The 22,064-nt window shown below is 47.2% G+C and overlaps 2 protein-coding genes across 2 annotated transcripts in view; both read left to right on the forward strand.

The window, feature by feature from the left end:
* The window catches only part of Smcp (sperm mitochondria associated cysteine rich protein), a 40,494-nt gene that overhangs the window by 12,883 nt on the left and 5,547 nt on the right, over positions 1-22,064 (forward strand). The gene's annotated exons all lie outside the window — the stretch shown is intronic.
* LOC144368510 (uncharacterized) lies at positions 9,915-15,802 on the forward strand. The gene is given in 3 exon segments (XM_078027536.1): positions 9,915-10,928; positions 10,931-12,948; positions 13,470-15,802. Coding segments are annotated over 2 exon segments (2,718 nt in total). The 3' UTR covers positions 12,635-12,948; positions 13,470-15,802.

Consider the following 22,064-nt stretch of genomic DNA (forward strand, 5'->3'; position numbering starts at 1 on the left):
CGTTCCTTTCTCCTCAGCCTTAACTCCGTGACTGTATATCTCTGATCACCATCACCTTCAGGTAGCAGGACAATGACTCCCAGTGAAAGGAACATTGGACACACAAACAGTCCAGAACAAGATGGTGAGGAGGCGTCTTGCTTTATTGAGGATGTAGACAGTAAGGGATGAGCAGGGGAAGGAGGTGGAGCCTCATAGACTTGGGGGTCCCAGAAGAGAGAGCACAGTTGGTGTCAGAGGTCATCCCCTAAATTTCTGGGGGAAGACTCAGGCTTCTGGATCCAGGACAGAAGGATCTACGAGGCCAGGATATGTTAGTGCATGCCCAGGAGGAGGAGGATGAGGAGGGAACATTTGTCCGTGTGGCTGGCCCCAATCTTCTCTACTGGGTTCAGGGTCCCTTTTTAGCAGCAGCCTCCAGACTGCTGGCTGCTGCCCCCTCCACAGCAGCCCGAGCCCCCTGAGGGCTGGCTGCAGCAGCCAGAGCTCTGCCTGTGGCGGTGGGACCTGCGGGGCCTGTGGTGGCTCAGGCAGCAGCCCCCACCCCCAGAGCTGCAGCAGCCCCCAGAGCTGGAGCCACAGCAGCCCCCACCCCCAGAGCTGCAGCAGCCCCCACCCCCAGAGCTGCAGCAGCCCCCACCCCCAGAGCTGCAGCAGCCCCCGGAGCTGACACTGCAGCAGGAAGGGGCTGGAGGGCACTTAGGGGGGCACTTCGGGGGGCACTTAGGGGCCTGGCACTTTTGAGGGCACTTGGGGGTCACTTGGGAGGGGGCTGGCACTGCTGCTGGCTCTGCTGGCAGGACATCCTGGCAGGCGGGTGTTCAGGAGCTGAGGGAGGGACAGACACAGTCAGACCAGGACACAGAGTTCTCCTGTCTTGTCTTTTTACCCTCATTTTCCTCCTTACACTTTTCAAACTTGTTCAAGTTATGTCACAGAGAACGACCCCTAGCGTAGTCTGTCAAATGCTTCTACAGCATCTCATTGGAAACTCAGGATGCTTTCAGAGAATAGAAATGGACTCTCTTCTTTCAACACAGCAAGAAAAGGAGAACAGCTGAATCAACACACTGGCCCAGAGGGACATCCTTTAAGTGGAGAAGGCAAATTGATAGCCACAAAACTGGCTCACGCCTGCTACTGTGCACCTCTCAGAATCTGAAAATAGCCTATCCAGGAGCAGTTTAGAGATGCAATTCTCTCTGTTTAGGAAAAAGGAAAGGATTTCCCAGACAGCCCTGTTAACAGACACATGTTATTATCATATATGTGAGTGTATACATATGACATATATATTTCATTGTCCTACAGCTGACAATATATACACTGCACTACAGTCAGAACTGGAGAGGGCCATTCTTGGAAAGCATGGTCCCGAATCACTTTATAAATGGAGGAAGTGGGACTCCAAGCTAATTGTGGCCTCCAGGTCTGGTGATGCCCACTCTGCAACCCACAGCCTCCTCCATCTATCTCCTTGGCATCATGAACTTCAGCCCTTCCTCACTGTTCAGCTTTGGGGCATGCGACATAGATCCCAGGTACCACTCCTGACCAACTGAATGTTACCTGGTGAGGGTGGGGGTCACAGGTGTCTGAGCTCATCAAGCCCCAATCACACCTCCCCTGGCCCCCAGTATTTGAAAACAACAGTGATCCCTTCCAGGCTTGGGGAAGGGGTTTGGCTGATACCCAAACCAGCTCTTGTGAATGAAGAATTAATGTGACCTCTCTGGAATACGAGAGTCAAAGGACACAGGATGAGTCTAGAGCACGGAGCACAGACACACATCACCAGTCGTCCCGTCTCTCTGCCCCCAGCTCCTCCTCCTCCATGAGAGTTTCCAGACATTCTCTCCTCTGTCCTCGGAGCCATCCCTCTCCTGGAGGAGCTCCAGCCTCCCTCCTGCTCTGGGCTGAGCCTCCCTCTGGGAAGGTCCTGCTCCTCTTCCCTCTTACCTGGTCACAGGCAGCACAGGGCCGTGGGCACCTCAGGTGAGTGGATGAGAGGCTCCAGGCTGGGGCCCTTTTATCCTGGCCTTGGGCTCTGCCCTCAGCCTGTGAGACAGAGCCTGGGCATGGGAGGGCGCCTCCTGACGCCCACGTGGCCCTGGGGCAGTGATGACGGGCGCCGCTCACTGCCTCCATCCATGGGCTCAGGGCAGAGGCTGCGGCCTGGAGCCTGAGCTGGAAGAGGGAGGGCGGAGGTGACTTCCCTGACAGCCTGCCCTGCCTGTCCTCGGTGGGGCCTGCTTCTCAGCCTCCTCCTTGGAGTGGGGTCCAGGCGTCCCATCTCCCCCCCCCCCCCCCCCCCGCCCCAGTGCTGATTCTTGAGCTCCAGGGCTGCAGGCTCTCTCACAGGGGCCTTCCCACCTTGCCACTGGGAGTCAGTTTGACCCCGTATTGTGCACCTTCTTGTTTGTGTGTCTGGAGTGTGGATTAGGGTGATGTTGTGTGGACCAACCCTCCAAAGGAGACCTTTTCTGAAGATCAGTTTGAGTTTGCAAAAGTTACTTAGAAGAAGGTTTTGGGGACAGACATCCTTAGGAAGTTCTGTTCCTCAGTTTCCATAATTGAAAAACGGGGATTTTGATAACTTCCACTTCACTAGCTTTTTAAGGAGTGATAAAAGATATAGGTTGCTTAAAGCTCATCTCAGTTTTAATTTAAAAAAAATTTGCATTAAGGTTATATCATAGAGGGGTTCAATCCGATAACATTTCTAAATGCATATCACCTGATTTTCTCCATTTCAATCCCCAGCCTTACCCTGTTTCCTCTACTCCTTCCTTTCCTTATTCTACTGGCTTTTCTTCTAGTTATTTATTTTTAACCGGTGCGCTACAGCTGTGTGTAGAATTGGAAGGCGTTGTGACGTGTTCCTGTGTGCACATGGCACCGCTTGGTCCACTTCACTTCCCAGTTCTTCCCCTTCCCTCTCCTCTTCCTTCTCTCTTGGGCCCCGGCTTCCACTTTACTGATCTCCGGTTTCACGCACACTAAAACCTGCTGCTGTTTCTCTTCTCCTTCTCTGTCCCCTTCTTTATTTATCATATTCTATAAGCATGCTGGGATAGTCCATAGTTAATTTTTTGGTCAGGTGTGAAGCCCACATTTGCAGAGTTCTTTAGAGTTTACAAATAGTTTCCCAACCTGTCAGCAGGAGACCTGGAGCACACTGGTGACGACACACCCTGCAGAGATCTGCCTCGCGCTGCCAATGACTCTTCTCAGGGAGAGGTCAGGACACCAATTCCTTGGTCCTCATAAGTCAGTCTTAGGAGTGGAGCTCACTGCGAGCTTTTATGGCTCCTGCCTCCAGAGGCACAATCAATCGGCTCTAGATTTGGAACCTCATGAAGATTGGTGTGCTTGTCTTGACAGCCTGATGTCAGTCACTTGAAAATTCAATTCAGTAAGATTTTTTTTCTTTTTTGAGAGAGATAATTTTTTAATATTTATTTTCCAGTTTTCGGTGGACACAACATCTTTATTTTATTTGCATGTGGTGCTGAGGATCGAACCCAGCGCCCTGCGCATGCCAGGCGAGCGTGCTACCGCTTGAGCCACATCCCCAGCCCCAGTAAGAAAACTTTTATTAAGAAAACGACTGGCTTTCTTGGTCTTCTGTTATCAACAATGAGAGTGAATGTGCTTGAGATCTAGAATGAAAAGATGAGGCAAGTCAAAAGCAATGTGTGGGTCCCACGTGGTAATATTATAGAGGTAACTGTGAGCATTTCTTTTCCAGGTGGGTTTGACTATGTATACCTGGTTACTAACTGACAAATTTTTGAAAGTGTTTAAATTATTTTAGAATCATCCTGAATTTTATACTTAGGGATATTTTACTTTATTCTCTAGAACCAGTGCCAAAAGCATTAGTGAATTATTTTCATCTATCAAATCCATTTTTTTTTTGGTTGGGTAATATACCTTACTAAATACTACTCTTAAAGTAATAAAGAAAACATAGTTGATTATTTCTTAGGCATGGGAACTTCCAAAACCATTATAGAAAAAAATAAGGTGATTAAGTTTTATCCACTTCCAAATAAAATATTCACATGGGACATAGGAGTATATAAATAAATTTGAAAGAGAAATGACTCATTAGAAATTATATGACATTTCAAGGGATAAGATTTAAAAAGTTCATATACAAATATTTTCTTCAAATTAATGTGAATAAAGCATGAAAATAATGTATAAAAGAGAGAAATATAATACAAAATATTATATTTATATATGACCCAAAATATGTGGAAAGTTAGAAAAACAAGGACTTATTTTTATTTTCTACGATCACATGCATGAGTTCATATTATCATGGCAATGATCTAAAAATCTATCAACCAAGAGTGTGGAAGAAAATGTCATATGGTTAGAATTGTTTTTTCTGAAAGGCAAAGTCTATTCATCCTGGTAATTTTTATTGGTAAGTAAAACATTAAAATATTAAATGTAGATGTATCTGTACCAAACAAGTCCAACTTTAGAGCTTTTATTTTGTGGAGATTGCCACAAAAATGTGAGAATCTGAATACCAAGGTTATTAATCATGATATTTATGAGAAGTTGGAAACACCTTAATACTTATAATAAATTGTGACACACACATACAAAGAAAAGTGTGATTGTGTTAATTAAAATTATTTTATGGTTCTATGGTTATGAAAATATATTTCTTGACTGAAGCTGTTATGCTATAGAACACTTATTAGCAAAACAATCAGAAAATGTTATTGAAGCATAAAACCATATCTAGTCATACATGGCTTAGAAATGGGAATAAGTTAAAAGAACTGCATCCTCAGGTCCATTGGTGACTTCCTCTGTTCCAACATCACAGAGTTGGCACAAATCTGGATGCGATAGCCTACTGCACATCGAGGCTGTGTGGTCTAGCCTGTTGCTTCTAGGCCACAAACCTGTAGACCCTAGTGCTGTACTGCACACTGCGGTTAATCATAACCAAGGGGCAGTACAAAGATACGTAAGAATATTATACAAAAGATTAAAAAATGGGAATCTGCACGGGGCATTTCTATGAGTGGTGCTTGCAGGATGGGAAGTTGCCCTGGGTGAGTGTGGGTGAGGTGGAGTGGAGGACTTTACTGTACACTACTGTCGGCTACACTGAACGCTTGGGCTACAAGTGGAACACTTGGGCTTCCTTTTCTCTTCCTCTTTTTTAAATGTATTTTTTTCTTCAATGAAAAATTAATTTGAGCTTACTGTGACCTTTTTGCTTTAAAACATTTTAAAAAAGGTTTTTAATTCTTTTTTTTATTATTATTCTTGGCTTTAAACCAAAACGTGTTGTATAGCTCTAGAAAACTATTTTCTTTCTTTATATCCTTATTCTTAAAGGCTTTTCTCTACTTAATTCTTTTTTTAACTTTTAAACTTTCTTATTTTTTGAAGGACTAGAGATTGAACCCAGGGACACTTTATTATGGAGCCACCACCCCAGCCCTTTTTAAATTCTGTTTTGAGACAGGGTCTTACTCAGCTGCTTAGGCCTCACTAAATTGCTGAGGCTGCCTCAGATCTGCCACCCTCCTGCCTCAGCTTCCTGGGTGGCTGGGATGACAGCATGTGTCACCATTTTGGCTAAAGCCACTTTGTTAAAAGCTGAGGCACACAGTTTAGCGTAGGCCGACACAGGTCGGGCTCCTGGACACCACTGTGGGCCCCCTCCACTCCTTGCTCCACTGGAAGGTCTTCGGGGGCAGCAATTCACAGGCAGCGGTCATCTCCTATGGTAGCGACACCTTCCTCCGGAATCTCTCCTGCAGGACCTCCCTGCTCTCTCCTGGAGAAGGCCTCATCCTTCAGAAACACTGTTGTTTGCCTGGTTTAATTTTTAAATCATAGATTTGTTTGTCAGCAGGTGAAGCACCGTGAACATTGACTCCTCTCTCGCAATGAGACCTTTCTGGTGCTGGGGCCCAGTGTGTCAGGAGCCTGTTTAGGTCTCCAAGGGCTTTGCTAGCCCCTCACCGTGAGTCTCTCTGGGGTTCCTCTTTTTCTTCTTGGGCAGTTGCCTTTTCTCTTCCTCTTCCTCGGCTATGTTTTCCTGTTCCACTTCCCACAACTCCTCTTAGTCAACTCCTCAGGGACACCTCGGGAGTCCCTGCCTGTCATCCCCATTCACTTGAGTGTCTTCTTCTAGATGCCACTTGCATACTCCTTGGTGACGTCACCCGAAGCCCAAGCAGGGTTTTGGATGCACTCATAGATGCTGTAATCCTTCCAGAATTGCATCAGTGCCTTCCTCTGATGTAGCCACAGCCTGGGCCAGTGTCCTCCTCAGGGGCAGGCTCTGGAGTCTGCCATAACCCCTTGATCCATTGGTCGGATCAAAGAAGTGGTGTTTAGAACCATTACTTTTCTATTGGGACGAAGATCTCCAATATGAGGAGGGTGTGTGTTACCAACAACAAGAAAAACACTGAACGGTGTTATTCTCCAATAGTGCTTCACTGGCACCGCAATCCTAGGCATCAAGGAAGAGAAGCTGGGACATCCGTGACTTCCTTTTGCTCCTGAGGGACACGGCAGTGTGTGCTTATCGACATGCTTGAAGGCCCTGGGTTCTCACTGGGCCATACCACGGTGGGTTTCTATTTGTATCCTTCAATATTTCCCCCAAGCAAGTCTTGAAAAGTGGCCCTCGATTGGTATCCCTCAGGACAAAAGTCCATCCCACATCTAATTTCCAGAATACGGAGTTTTCCCTCCATGGTGAAGATTTGCTCTGGCAAGCAATTCTCTTTGCCCCAGTTTCCAAAATCCTTCAGCTTCCGTCACATGAGCACGTGCAGACTGTCTCCTCCCTTTCACAGTGTATCATGCACAGCATTTCCAGAGTCACTTAAGCCACCCAGAGCCAGCAGTGACTCAACATCACTGTCAAGTTCAGCCATTTCCTTCAAAACCACAAACTTTGCTTTCACTGTGATGGTGGTGCTGAGCGGGATGTGCTTATGTGTCTGGTCTCCTATTGAAGTCTTAGAAGTACCTCCATGTCCGCTAGAGAACCTTCTCAAAGTTGTCCATCTCATTCAATAAAGCAGGGCCTAACAGTCTCTGTCCCCTAGTGTTTCCCGATTCAGTTCATAACTGTGTGAAATCAGCGCCGCCTGACCAGTGAGCAGGGACATCACGGATGTCCCACCTTTATACTCCTTAATCCCTTTTGATTTCTTTTCCAGTCAGTCACTCCATGTGGCTTCTTACTGATAACACCACCAGCGGATCTGGTGTGCTTAGCAGCCATTCCGAGTAGAAGAGCTGGAGAATGGATCAAGCATATTATTTGATCCATTCAGGAGATTCCTTAAATATGTAAGAACAACATCCCGTTGTACAGTAAGATATATATATATATATATATAATTAAGTATAAGGAGCATGAAGTTGAGAGGATACTGATTACCAGAAGCTGGGGACGGTGGAGGAAGCAACGCAGAAAGGTTGATTAGTGGGGCACTAAGTTACGGTTAGATGGGAAGAAGGAGTTCTGGGGTGCTATCACACAGCAGATGACAACTGATTAGGGACTCTATACTTTTTAAAAGCTAGAGGAAAGAATAGATTTTTTAAAATCATGAATGATAAATATTCGAAGAGGCAGCTATTCTTAATTTAATTTAGACATTACATGATGTATTCATTTATTGAAACATCACATTGGTATTCCAAAAATGTATGATTTTTATATATCAGTTTAAAATGACAATATTTAAAGTGGTAATAGAAATCAGAGTATAGTAAATATATAAACCTGTAGCAGAGTTATTTATCATCATTATCTTACTGAATATGACTGTATATACTAGAGTTTTTTATTTAAAATATTTTTTGCAGTCTAGGGCTATAGCTCCCTGATAGAGCACTTGCCTGGCATGTGTGAGGCCCTGAGTTCAATTCTCAGCACCACGTAAAAATAAACAAATAAATAAAATAAAGGTGTCCATCTACAACTAAAAAGATGTTTAATTTTTTTTTTTTTTTTTTGCAATACTGGGTATGGTAAGCCAAGGGTGTCCAATCTCTGAGCTACATCTTCATCCCACTCCTTGGCTGTTTCTGATAAGGACATTGCTCCATTCTGAGGCTGGCCTCAAACTTGCAACTTCCTGCCTCAGCCTCCTGAGTAGCTGGAATTGCAGGCATGTGCCACAACACTTGGCTTACACTCAATTTTATATCATTGGTAGGCTCTCCTGCATCAGCAGCACCACAAGTGTCTGAGTAATGCAAGGTACTATGAGGTTATAATGGCTATGACTTCACTAGACCGTAGTAACTTCTCAGCTCTAATATTATGGGATGTCTGCCACATACCTGGACTATCACTAACTAAAGTATCATTTGTTATATAGCATATGATTGTACATTGACAACAAAAATATGAGGTATCTAGGAATAAATATCTTAAAAGGTGTGCAGATGGAGAAAATTAGAACTCTTCAGTTAAGGTTTTTAAAGTAGTTTGCAATAAATGGCAAACCCTGCCACCTGTGTTGAAGATGCTCATGATCTCCAAGTCGTCCTCTGGATCCCACTCAATTCCCATCAAACCACTAAAGGAAATTTACAGGAACATCACACACGGACTCCACGACTGATGTGAAATAGCAAAAGCCAAAAAGAGACCAGAGACTCATGGGGAGGAGGAGCAAAGCATGGGGACTCACCTCACAAGCTCTGAAGCAAAAGTACAAAGAAATCGCCCTTAAGACCCTGGTGAAGAAGAATGGAACAGCCACAGGAAGGGACAATGAACTCACGTACAAGAGAACATTGGAATGTGCTGGAAGAGGATCCCACCAGGGTGCCGTGAAAGCTAGCTCATTGAAAGGTGCGGTGGCAAGGCCTCCCGGAATTTGGCTAGGTTCTTCAACAGTTTTGAAATATTTAACAAACATAAGAATCAAAATATGCAGACTTTCTCTTCAATTGTATTTGGTGATACATTTGTCAGTCAGAAAGTTAAGGTGCTTAGAAATTGAGGCTGGGGATGTGGCTCAAGCGTAGCGCGCTCGCCTTGAAAGGTTAATAAAATAGGTACTTGTCACTCTGTTTTTCCATATGCTTAACAAAACACTGTTGAAATCTTGTTCCCAGGATGTGTTGTCCCCAACTGTGAACTCTTTGCTAATCTTGTTCCCAGGATGTGCTGTCCCCAACTGCCAAACTGCAGGATGCACTCCCTCACTCGGTTACAGGCAAACTGCCCACTCACCCTGACCCATCAATGAACTTCCCTCCCTGCCCTCTCCAAGAAAAGTATATAAGCTCTGCTTGTTCCCAGGATGTGTTGTCCCCAACTGTGAACTCTTTGCTAATCTTGTTCCCAGGATGTGCTGTCCCCAACTGCCAAACTGCAGGATGCACTCCCTCACTCGGTTACAGGCAAACTGCCCACTCACCCTGACCCATCAATGAACTTCCCTCCCTGCCCTCTCCAAGAAAAGTATATAAGCTCTGCTCAAGCGGTTCTCAGGGCTCTATCTCTCTTTGCTATAGAGAGAGCCCCAGCATGCTGGTCTCCAAATAAACCCACCCTTCTGCTGTTGCATAAGAGAGTCTCTTGTGGTCTCTACTCCGACGTTTCGCCATACCCTTACATTTGGTGCGTTGGCCGGGAACTGCGCATCGCCGGACAGGGAGACCTCAACAAGACTCCTTTAGGGGGGGTAAGTATGGCGCCTTATCTCCTTCTTCTTCTCCTCCTTGTTTTTCCTTTGTGATTGTCTGGCTTCTGGTTTCTGGCTTCTGGTTTTTGGCTCAGAGAAGAGCGAAAGCTCTCAGAGCTTCTGGGGGGGACGGAGGTGCCCCCATCTGGGAGGGACGGAGGTGCCCTCATCTGTCTTCTGGTTTTCTGGTTTTGGGTTGGCAGAATGTGGTTGTCAGCGGAGAGCGTAAGTTCTCCCTGGCGGTGGTGGATAGACGTGTCCCTGAAGCCACAGACCACGTCTCCTCAAGGGACGCTTTGGGAGACTCTGGGGGGGACGGAGGTGCCCCCATCTGGGAGGGACGGAGGTGCCCTCATCTGTATTCTGCTGCCAACCCGTCTGGTTTTGCCGGCAACTATTCTTTCTCTCAGGTTGAATTCACTGTCTGTTTTTAATCTTTGCCTCTGGATTTGTGTTACACGTTTACTGTTCATTGTGTGTTCATTGTGTGTCCGTGTTGGTGTCACATTTGTCATTTGTATTGTCCCTGTCTTTGTTCAAGTAACTTTCATTATGGGACAGAGTCATTCCACGCCTCTGTCCCTGACCCTTGATCACTGGGCTGAAGTCCGCATAAGGGCTCAGAATCTTTCTTTTTCAGTAAAACGTCGGACCTGGCAGACTCTTTGTGCCTCAGAATGGCCTGCCTTTGGAATTGGATGGCCTCCAGAAGGATCTTTCTACTCCCCACTAATTCGAAAAATTAGAGATATTGTTTTTCAGCCGGGGCCACATAGCCATCCAGATCAACAGCCGTATATCTTAACTTGGCAGGCCCTTTGTGAATCTCCTCCTCCCTGGGTGAAGGCTTTTCTTGTCCCTGTTCCTGCTCCTCCCCCTCCCCCTACGATTCTATCTCTCAAACCTCCTCCTCCACCCTTTGTTCTCCCTGAGTCTCAAGATTTGACTCTGCTGGACTCTCCTCCCTTTCCTTATCCCCTGCCTTCATTCCCCAACCCCCAACACCCTCTAAGAGATTCCCCTGCTGCTGACTCAGCTTCTCCACCACAGGAGGTTAAGCCAGCTCAGTGCCCTACAGATGACCCCCCCACGGCACACATAGCCCCTCCTCCCCTGGAGGAAGCTGGCCCGGCTAAAGGAACTCGCCGGCAGCGAATGATTAAAAACCCTGAAGCCCCCGTGATACTTCCCCTCTGTCCTTATGGGCCAATGATAGAGGATGAAATGGTGGAGAAATGCAAGCCTACCAGTATTGGCCTTTCTCCTCTTCAGATCTATATAATTGGAAAAATAACAATCCCCCTTTTTCCGAGGACCCCACCCGGCTCACAGGTCTGATCAAGTCATTGATGTTTTCACACCAGCCTACTTGGGATGACTGCCAACAACTCTTAGGCATTCTCTTCATGACAGAGGAACAAAAGAGAATCCTCCTGGAAGCAAGAAAAAATATCCTTGGACCAGATGGGCGACCAACACAACTTCCCAACATAATCGAAGCTGACTTCTCCTTGAACCAACCCAACTGGGACCCCAACACCTTTGAAGGTAGGGAGCATCTGTCCACTTATTGCCGGGCTCTAATAGCGGGTCTCCGAGCAGCCGCTAGACGGCCAACTAATTTGACCAAGGTAAGAGAGATTATTCAGGGGCCTAATGAATCACCCTCTATGTTTCTGGAGAGAATTATGGAGGCATATAGGAGATATACTCCTTTTGATCCTCAGGCAGAGGATCAAAAGGCATCTGTCATGATGGCCTTTATTGGGCAAGCTGCCCTGGATATTAAAAAAAAGTTACAACGCTTAGATGGATTACAAGATATGACTTTGAGAGATTTAGACAGAGAAGCCGAGAAGGTATACTATAAGAGAGAAACTGAGGAAGAGAAGGAACAAAGGAGGGAGAAAGAAAGGGAGCAAAGGGAGAAAGAAAGGGAGCAAAGGGAGGATGAAAGAAGCAAAAGACAGACTGAGGCATTGACTAAGGTCCTGGTCACAACAACAAATAGGCCAGAAGTTAAGAGACAGGGAGACAGAAAGAGATACCTGGGTCCACGCCAGAAGCCACATCTGGCCTCAGATCAATGTGCCTACTGTAAAGAAAAAGGACACTGGGCCAAAGACTGCCCTAGAAAGAAACAGCCACGCCAGTCAGCCATTCTAACTCTGGAGGATGATTAGGAAAGTCGGGGCTCGGATCCCCTCCCCGAGCTCAGGGTAACTTTTGAAGTAGAGGGGACCCCAGTAAACTTTGAAGTGGACACAGGGGCAGTATACTCAGCCCTCAAGGCCCCATTGGGCCCTCTATCAACTAAAAGGTCTTTAGTTCAAGGGGCTAACGGCAGTAAATATCGGGCTTGGACAACTAAAAGGACCATGGACCTGGGAAAAGGAAAAGTCCATCACTCCTTCCTAGTGATCCCAGAATGCCCAGCCCCATTAATGGGCAGAGATCTGCTCACCAAACTCCGGGCCAGAATAACTTTTAACCCTGAAGGCCCCCAAATGGAATTTCTAAATCCTTCAGTAAAAACTCCTATAGTCATGGCCTTAACTATGTCAGTAGAAGATGAACATCAACTCTTCACACCCCCCAAGACTGATCAAACAGGCAAGCTATCCCAGAAATGGATAACAGATTACCCAGATGCCTGGGCAGAAACTGCTGGGTTAGGCCTAGCTGTAAAACAACCTCCAATAATGGTGGAATTAAAAACCTCAGCCTCCCCAATTAATATTAAACAATATCCTCTGAGCAAAGAAGCTAAAGATGGGATAAGGCCCCACATTCAGAAATATTTGGCCTTAGGGGTCCTAAGGCCCTGTCAATCGGCCTGGAACACTCCCCTGCTACTATTGCCCCATTCAAGACCTAAGAGAGACCAACAACAGAGTGTAGGACATTCACCCCACAGTACCTAATCCATACAATCTGCTTAGCACCCTTAACCCCGAACGAAAATGGTATACTGTCCTGGACTTAAAAGATGCTTTCTTTTGCTTGCCTCTGCATAAAGAACGTCAATTACTGTTTGCTTTCAAATGGGTAAACCCAGAAACTGAAACGTCTGATCAACTAACTTGGACCAGACTCCCACAGGGGTTCAAAAACTCCCCCACTCTTTTTGATGAAGCCCTCCACAGAGATCGCAATAACTTCAGAACCATGCACCCTGAAGTCACCCTACTCCAATATGTGGATGACCTGCTACTGGCAGCAGACACCAAGGAAAACTGTAAGTCTGGGACCCAAGCACTATTATCCGAGCTTCTGCCAAAAAGGCCCAAATTTGCCAGCAAGAAGTAATCTTCCTGGACTATTCCCTTAGGGGCGATAAACAATGGCTCACTGAGCCCAGAAAACAAACTGTTGTGCAGATACCACCCCCATCTAACAAGAGGACAAATAAAGAGGCTAAATTGACAGCCCTAAACAGAGTAACCATGTTAACACTTTCCATATGGGGGAACATAAGTCAGGAGATTTAACTACGTCGGAGCACCCCGACAACTTAACATCTGAGGACACTGACACTGAACTCCTTGACAACACTGAACCCAACTTGCAATTTCAGAAAGCCCTACACTACATTAAGGATGTACATCAACTCACTCACCTTGGTTCAAAGAAACTGCAGGCATTCCTAAAAGATCAAGAACAGATTTTCCACTAACCAGCTCACAGCGAAAAAAATTAGCTGAATGAGTAACAAAAGCCTGTCGGGTCTGTCAATTGGTTAATGCTTACCCCTTCAAGCTTCCTATAGGAAGGCGCCTTCGAGGAACCAGACCAAGACAATTCTGGGAAGTGGACTTTACTGAAATTAAGCCAGCAAGGTATGGACTTAAATATCTCCTAATCCTTGTAGATACATTTTCAGGATAGATTGAAGCCTTCCCCGCAAAAAAAAAAAAAAAAAAAAAAGAAACGGCGCAAATGGTGGTCAAAAAGATCCTGGAAGATATTTTTCCAAGATACGGCCTGCCTAAGGTAATAGGGTCTGATAATGGACCGGCGTTCATGGCCCAGGTAAGTCAGGGGTTAGCCAGGACCCTGGGGATTAATTGGAAGTTGCATTGCGCTTATAGACCCCAGAACTCAGGACACGTAGAAAGAATGAATAGAACCATTAAAGAGACCTTGACAAAATTAAGCTTAGAGACTGGCATAAAAGATTGGACTATGCTCCTGCCTTATGCATTGTTTCGTGCAAGAAATACTCCCTTTGTTTCTTTGTGTAACCTTACCCCCTATGAAATTCTCTATGATGCCCCTCCTCCAATAAGGGACCTGACCCCAACTCTAAGACCTAACGATTCCTTTCACACCCCCTTGCTTGACAGACTTAAAGCTCTTGAAAGAACCCAGCGATACCTGTGGAAACAGCTGGCCACTGTCTACCAACCTGGGGACGAAGGGACTCCACACCGATATCAAGTGGGAGACTTCGTCTATGTAAGACGACATCAGGTGTCAACCCTAGAACCCCGCTGGAAAGGACCATACCAGGTGCTACTTATCACACCTACAGCGGTAAAAGTAGATGGAATCACTTCCTGGATCCATGCCTCTCATCTCAAGCCTGCGCCTTGTCCAGACTCTGGCTGGAAATTAAAAAAGACTGAGTGAAGTCAACCCCTTTCCCTGGAGGCTAATTGAAGGAGCCTTTGCGGTGCTGAATTTCACACAGCCAGACCTCACTCAGTCCTGCTGGCTCTGTCTCTCCTCTGCTCCTCCTTACTATGAAGGGATAGCAATTGATGGGACTTATGTAATAAAAGCGCAGAGTTCCTCCTGTAATTGGGGTGAAAACCCTAAACTAACCCTCCCAGAAGTAACTGGGGCAGGCTTATGTATAGGGTCCCCACCTAAAAGTAAACAACACTTATGTATCCAGACAAAAAATATTGACATCACACAGGGCTTCCTTACTCCTGATAATGGAACTTTGTGGGCCTGTGACACAGGGTTGACTCCTTGCATTTCAGCCCAGATATTTAACAACTCTGTAAATTATTGTGTAATGGTGCAGATATTTCCCAGAGTGCTCTATCATGATGCAGATTCATTTGAAGATCAAATAGGGGGGCATACAACCCGGTTTCGCCGGGAACCTGTATCCCTCACTTTAGCCATCTTATTAGGAATGGGAATTGCTGCAGGGGTGGGCACAGGGACCACCGCCCTGGTCCGTGGGACACGACAAATGACCCAATTAGAAACAGCAATGGACCAAAACTTAAAGATATTAAAAACCTCCATCACAGCTTTGCAGGAATCTTTAACCTCTCTCTCTGAAGTTGTTTTACAGAACAGGCGAGGGTTAGATCTCCTCTTCATGAGAGAAAAGGGCCTTTGTGCTGCATTGAGGAAAAAATGTTGTTTTTATGCCGACCATACTGGAGTTGTAAAAAAATCTATGAGTAAACTAAAAAAACGCCTTGAAGAGCGCCAGAGAAAAAGAGATGCCCAAAAAGGGTGGTACGAGTCTTGGTTCACACAATCCCCCTGGTTAACTACACTTTTATCAGCCCTGGCCGGCCCTCTAATAATTCTTATATTGTTGCTAACTCTAGGACCCTGTTTGCTCAATCGTGTAGTTTCCTTTCTCCAATCCCAAATTGGACAAGTCAAACTTATGGTAATCAGACAACAATATACCCCACTAGCAGACACAGAAGGTGACACCCCCCAATGATCACTTTTATGATTAAAAGTAGTCAGAAGAAAAAGTGGGGAATGAAAGGTTAATAAAATAGGTACTTGTCACTCTGTTTTTCCATATGCTTAACAAAACACTGTTGAAATCTTGTTCCCAGGATGTGTTGTCCCCAACTGTGAACTCTTTGCTAATCTTGTTCCCAGGATGTGCTGTCCCCAACTGCCAAACTGCAGGATGCACTCCCTCACTCGGTTACAGGCAAACTGCCCACTCACCCTGACCCATCAATGAACTTCCCTCCCTGCCCTCTCCAAGAAAAGTATATAAGCTCTGCTCAAGCGGTTCTCAGGGCTCTATCTCTCATTGCTATAGAGAGAGCCCTAGCATGCTGGTCTCCAAATAAACCCACCCTTCTGCTTTTGCATAAGAGAGTCTCTTGTGGTCTCTACTCCGACGTTTCGCCATACCCTTACAGCCTGGCATGCGTGCAGCCCGGGTTCGATCCTCAGCACCACATACCAACAAAGATGTTGTGTCCGCCGAGAACTAAAAAATAAATATTAAAATTTAAAAAATAAAAGAAATTGAGGGTGTCAACTCTGTGACTTCAGGTTAATTTGTCTAAGGAAGTTTAAAGTTGTTAAAAGGATCAGTCATTTCTCCAAAGTTCCTTGAAAAAATGTTAAAGTTTCTACACTTTAATTAAAATAATAATATAATACTAATTACTTGAAGTATTAATCATAGTCCACAAAAGGCAATGCTGTCATTTGTAAGTTTAATAGATTAAATATGGATTCTATAAACCAAAATCGCCTTCCACCCCCCTTTGTGATGCACAACCAACATTCCAAGACATAAAAGCCACCTGTGGCCATGAGGAGAAATGGACAACCAGAGACACAGGAGGGGTGGACAGGTGGCCGCGGGTCTAGAGATCAGCCCAGACCCTCTCAGGCAGAGGACCCAGAGAGGAGGAGGAGAAGGAGGAGGAGGGAGGAGGGAAGAGGTGACAGGAAAAGGAGAGGACGTCATCAAGGGCTGCACAGAAGGTGGCTTTAATCCTCAGAACCCATCAGCCTGTGGAGATCCCGCCCAGGACCACAGGGGACTGTACCCTCCACACCCTGCTCTCCCCACTCAGAGGCCTGTCTCCAGCTCATCCATCCCACCTCCCAGGGCGCCCTGCCACCCCCTGAGAACCGGCTCTGCATGTCCTGCTGTGGCCCAGGACCCACAGGCCACCTAATACCCCCCTGGCTGTTAGGGACAGAGAGCTCTCAGAAGTGGGGAGACAAGGCCTTGTGGACCTCTCAGGGGACATTTCTAATGGCTGGGAAGGTCCCAGACCCACAATCAGGTTATCCACCTTTCATGACCTTGACAGTCACCCCAGGTGGGGGACAGACCCTCCCTCCTTTCACAAAAGGGTGCTTTGCTGAGGAACCTCCAGACTGTGGCTGGTCACCTCTCACCTGCACCAAGTTCCAGCATTTTTGCTCCAAGAGCTGAAACTCTTCAGTGCACCTTGTTATGTGAGGTCCCCAGGCGACTAGTTCCCCAGAACATTTGCAGATAAGCGACATCCCTCCCCCACCTTTTCCCAGCAGTCCTGGGACTACCTGAAAGACAGGTGTGTGTTCCATCCCCAAACTCTGAAACGCAAATACAGAGTCAATGACACCTAGGGCCACTCCTGGGTGGGGACTGTGGACATTGAAGATTCCTGGGTGCAGGACCCCGACTCCCGTTCTCCTCAGGTCCGTCTGTACCCCTCACAGGCTGGCAGTGAGCCCTGTGTAGGAACCACTCACCTGCTGGGCCCCTGAACCTCCACTGCAATGCGGACTCCCCTCCTGTGCCCCCACCCCACCAGCTCCATCACCACGGTGCACGGCTCAACCTTGTGCTCCCTTTTCCACTGGAGAGGGGGCAGGTACCACGCCCCACATTTGGATAATGAGAAAAGTGACCCCAATCCTTTCTTATTGATCCCTAGGGAACAACTACCCTCCACTTCACCAGTAGCCCAGGTGACACTCCCCTCCCTGTGGGACACTTATCAAAGTCTTTCTTTCCAGCTGTTGGTGGCCCTGTGAGTGTGGCTTTCCACAGTAGGCGGCACAAGGCACACGCATCACACAGGAAGTTAGTGGTGACCTGAGCTTCCCTAAGACGACCTGTGCCCTCTTTGTCTCTGTCCAGTGACCTCTGCTCTTCCTCCCAGTCCTCAGACGCCCCGTCCCTGCCTTCCAACCCTCTATATCCACGTCTGCTCCTCCATCAGTCCCCACCAAGGACTGGCTCCTGCTGTCCTCGGTGACTTGTCACCTTCCTCTTACTCTCAGCTCTGACCACCACCCCCTTAAAGTCTGTGACCCACACCTCCAGGCCACAGACCACCCTCCAGCTCCTCCTGAACCCACAAAACTACTGACAGCCAAGAGATGGGACAGGAGCTGACTCCACTCCCCCTTCCTGGTCCGTCAAGGTCCTGATAAAACTGGTCTCCCATCAGAGTTCCTGGGCTGGGAAGGCCTGTCTACTCTCCAGACGCCCCGTTACGCTTTTCCTAACGGCTCTTTCCATCCAGGTCCACAGAGGTCTCTTCTGGGGGCACCCACCACGGTTCACAGCCAGTCCTCAGGCTTGCTCTTGGATAGCTTTAGAGCTCGGGAGGCTCAGGTCCTGCACCCCCTGCCCTCCGCCTACCAGCCCCTGCACGTGCTCTGTCCCCACCCAACAGCTCGGCCTCCGTGGCCCCTTAACGGTTCTCTACCACCCAGGACCCAGGGGCACTGTGGGAAAGGACCTCCGCAGCCCCTCCTCAGGCTGCCTCCCTGAGGAGCAGAACACTTGCTGGAGGCCGGTTTTAGGCCCTTTGGGTGTGTACCAAGGAGGGGGTGACTGGTCACATGGTGGCTCCTTCCTAGTTACTGAGGACGCTCCACCCTGCTCTCCAGAGGGGCTGCACCAATTTGCAGTCCCACCAGCAACGTGTGAGTGGACCTTCCCCACATCCACCTACACTTATGGTTACTTGTGTTCTTGATCACTGCCATTCTGACTGCAGGGAGACAGATCTCATGTGGTTTCAATTTGCGTTTCTCTAATTGCTAGGGATAGAGAACATTTTTGCATATATTTGTTGACTGATTGTGTTTCTTCTTCTGAGAAGTGCCTGCTCAGTTCCTTTGCCCATTTATTGATTGGGCTCTTTTTCTTTCTTTCTTTTTTTGGGGGGTTAATTTTTTTATCCTTTATATATCCTGGAGATTAATTTTCTGAGGGGCAAGTGACAAAGGTTTTCTCAGACTTAAAATGAGCACACTAGGGTAACACAGTTACATCAATATTTATAGAAACTCAGTTCACAATAGTGAAGCTATGGAACCAACTGAGGTGCCCTTCAACAGCAGAATGGATAAAGAAAATGGGAGAACATTACTTGATAATAAAGGAGAATGAAATTATGCCATTTCCCATTACATGGATGGAAATGGAGAACATCATGTTAAGTGAAATAAGCCAGTCCCCAAATCCAGAGGACAGATTTCTCTCTGATATGTGGATGCTAACACACAAAAGTGGAGGTGGGGGGAATAGAAGTTCATTGGATTAGACAAAGAGGAATGAAGGGAAAGGAGGAGGGAGAGGAACAGAAAAGACAGGAGAATGCGTAAGACACCATGTTCATATGTGAATGAGCCACTAGGAATCTCCACGTCTGTACAACCACAGGAATGGGATCCTAATTAGAATAACCTGAACTCTCAGGTGATAATCTGTCAAAATACACTCTACTGACCTGGGTATCTTTATCTAGAAGGAAGGAATAATTTAAAGAGAAAACTTGTAGTAACTCAGCCCCTGCCCAACTGGATATTTCCATACAAAGAAGTTGGACAAGTCATTTTAAAACCTAGAGGGAGGCACCCAGGAAACAGGAAACTGAGGGGGAACCCCCTTTTTTTTGGAAGCTGGACTAGGCTTGGGATCAAAGGTTCAAGACTGAGCCCCCTTTATTCATTCAGTCCCCTCCAGCAGGAGGCTGAGTGAGAGACGGTGACCGAGATCTCTCTACAAGGAGCAAGACCCCTGAGTGCTGGGCCAGCCCTCATCTGGGCTGGAAGGTGTGTGGCGAGGTGGAGAGGGACATTGTCTTCAAGTGCAGTGTTAGAGGAAGAAGTCAGCTGGGCATGGAGACAGGTCAGCACAGTGTGATTCCAGGATCAGCTTATGAATCTTGAAACAGGATCTTGAAGAAACATCAGAGACGAAGAAACTGAGTCGTGGGGACGTTGGATGACTCTATCCTGACTGCACAGCTGGTGTCAGGGTGAATGCAACGTCCAGGGCTTCGCATTTCCATCTCATGGTCTTTTTCCACCAAGAAGCTTTGTTTATGAGGATCTGAGGCCAAATCTGAGATACTTGGACACAACAGAGAACAAACTTCATGTGAGGACCCAGACACAGAGTTTGCCTTAGGGTTGGCACAGGAGGCTGAGGCAAGATGATCACAAGTTCAAGGCCAGCCTGGGCACCTTAGAGAGACCCTGTCTCAAAATTAAAAATTAAACGTGTTGGGGGTGCAGCTCAGGGGGAGAGCACCCCTGGGTTCAACCCCAGAAGCAAAAAAGAGGAGGAAGAGGGAGGAGAAGGAGGAAGGAGAAGAAGAAATAGTTTCTGTCCCCAGGAACCATCCATATTTGACTCTCTCGACTACAGCTGCACCCACCAGTGTTGGACAAACGGAACCGCTGCTGGACCCTCCTCCTCTAGTCCCCAAGAGTCCTCTTGACCCTTGTTCAATGTCCCCTAAGAGGAACCAGAACTAGACACCAGTTTCTGCTCAGCTCTGACCCACCCACAACCGTGAGCCACAGGAAGAAGAGCAGTCACTCAGCCTAAAGATGGTTCTTTCTCATGTTAACCCCAAGGTGTGTCCTGAGGGCTAGGAGGTGACACTGAGCAGAGAAGCTGGGGCAGTGGGCAGTGCTTAAGAGCCCTGCATCTGGAGAGAGGGACTTCGACCCCAGTCCTGCCGGTCACCAGGCAGTACCCTCCACGGGCATCATCTGGCCTTCTGCCTTCGTTATCTATAAAGTGCAGGTGATCCTGGTGCACACCGCACAGTGAGCCTAGGTGGTCCCCCGGCCCTCTCCCCAGCAGGTACTGGATGTGGCCTGTCCTGGGGAGGTGTGCTCCTGAGCTCTCTGCAGCTGAGGCAGATCCTGGAGGAACACACAGCTCCCCAAACTGGGGAAACACACCATTTCTCTAAGGGGAATCTGGGCAGAACCTCTTTGTTTTGCTGAACTGATGGATCCTACTTGATAAGGATCTTCATTACATCTCAGAGTTTTATGGGCCAAATACTCAGGGGAACTTGACGTATGAGGCCCCAGGTGGGACTGACTGGGACCACGTGGCAGTGCTCCCCTGGCCGCTGGTCCATGTGAAATGCTCACGATGGGGTCACCATGCACCTGGTACTGGGCAGGGACAACCAACAGGCCAGACACCTCTCAGAGCAGCTCAAGGTGCCAAGAGAAGGCAGTGGAACTGACCTGGTGTCACTTACGCCATAGTCTATGGGTCAAAGCCATCACAGGACTCCCCAGATTCCAGGGGACAGGGTGTAGACACCCCTCAACCTCTGCACGAAAGACTGTCCAAGAGACTGTAACCATTTCAATGCCCCATCTGCCCACCTAGGGCCCCTAACTGCTGTCCCCCTTCTCCTGAGTCCTGTCTCTTCAAAATCTGGCCATTGCCTCCCAATCTCTACGCACCCTGACCTCTGCAAAACCCGGAACATGGACCTCTGCTGTCCACATGTTCCTGAGCCTCACCCTTCCCAGACCTCAGACTCCGCCCTCCATATAGCCCTTCCCATTTCCCCAAGGATTCCAGCCCCGCCCTCTGTAAAACATCTGCCTTGCCCAAGAGCACACCCTCCCACAGGGGCCACATGCAGGGCTGCTCAGGAGGGGCACAGTAACGTGCCACCTAGCTCACTGTGAAGGAGAACCATCACTGAACCCACACGAGAGACGACGGAAGGAGGTTTAGAAAGATAATGTACATTAGGGCAGCGAGGGCTCATGGAATTGAGGCAAATTTATTGGTGCATTGTTATACATAGAGTAGAACTCACTGTGCTCTGTGCCCACATGCTCAAAACATCTGATGAGTCTCTTCCCCAGCACCTTTCCTTTCCCTCCCTGATTCCCTTGCTCTACCTACTGATCTCCTACTGTGATGATTGTTTTATTTTAGTGTCTGATAAATAAATATATATGTGTGTGTGTGCATGTGTGTGTATATATGTATATGCATGTGTGTCTATATATATATAAATGAGCAGGACTCTGTAGCATGTTAATAAATGGGTATAGCATAGTTATGTAGATTTATATCCCAGTATTTCCCCACACCCTCCCCTCCTCCCTCTCTCTTGATCCCTTTCCCAAACTCTGCTCACAATAAAATATACAGAGCTTACAGTTTAATGAATCATGACAAATATTTATGCCTTATCTATGTTTAAGTGAACACCTAAATTTCAAATATCCCTTTAACAGCAAATATTGTATTATCTCTACCTATACAACATATCAATATTTATCATGTCAATCCCTCTGCACACATCTACAAATTGGCCTCCCTTCTATTATTTTAAG

The sequence above is a fragment of the Ictidomys tridecemlineatus genome, chromosome 11, assembly GCF_052094955.1.
Source record: "Ictidomys tridecemlineatus isolate mIctTri1 chromosome 11, mIctTri1.hap1, whole genome shotgun sequence".
NCBI classification, from domain to species: Eukaryota; Metazoa; Chordata; class Mammalia; order Rodentia; family Sciuridae; genus Ictidomys; species Ictidomys tridecemlineatus.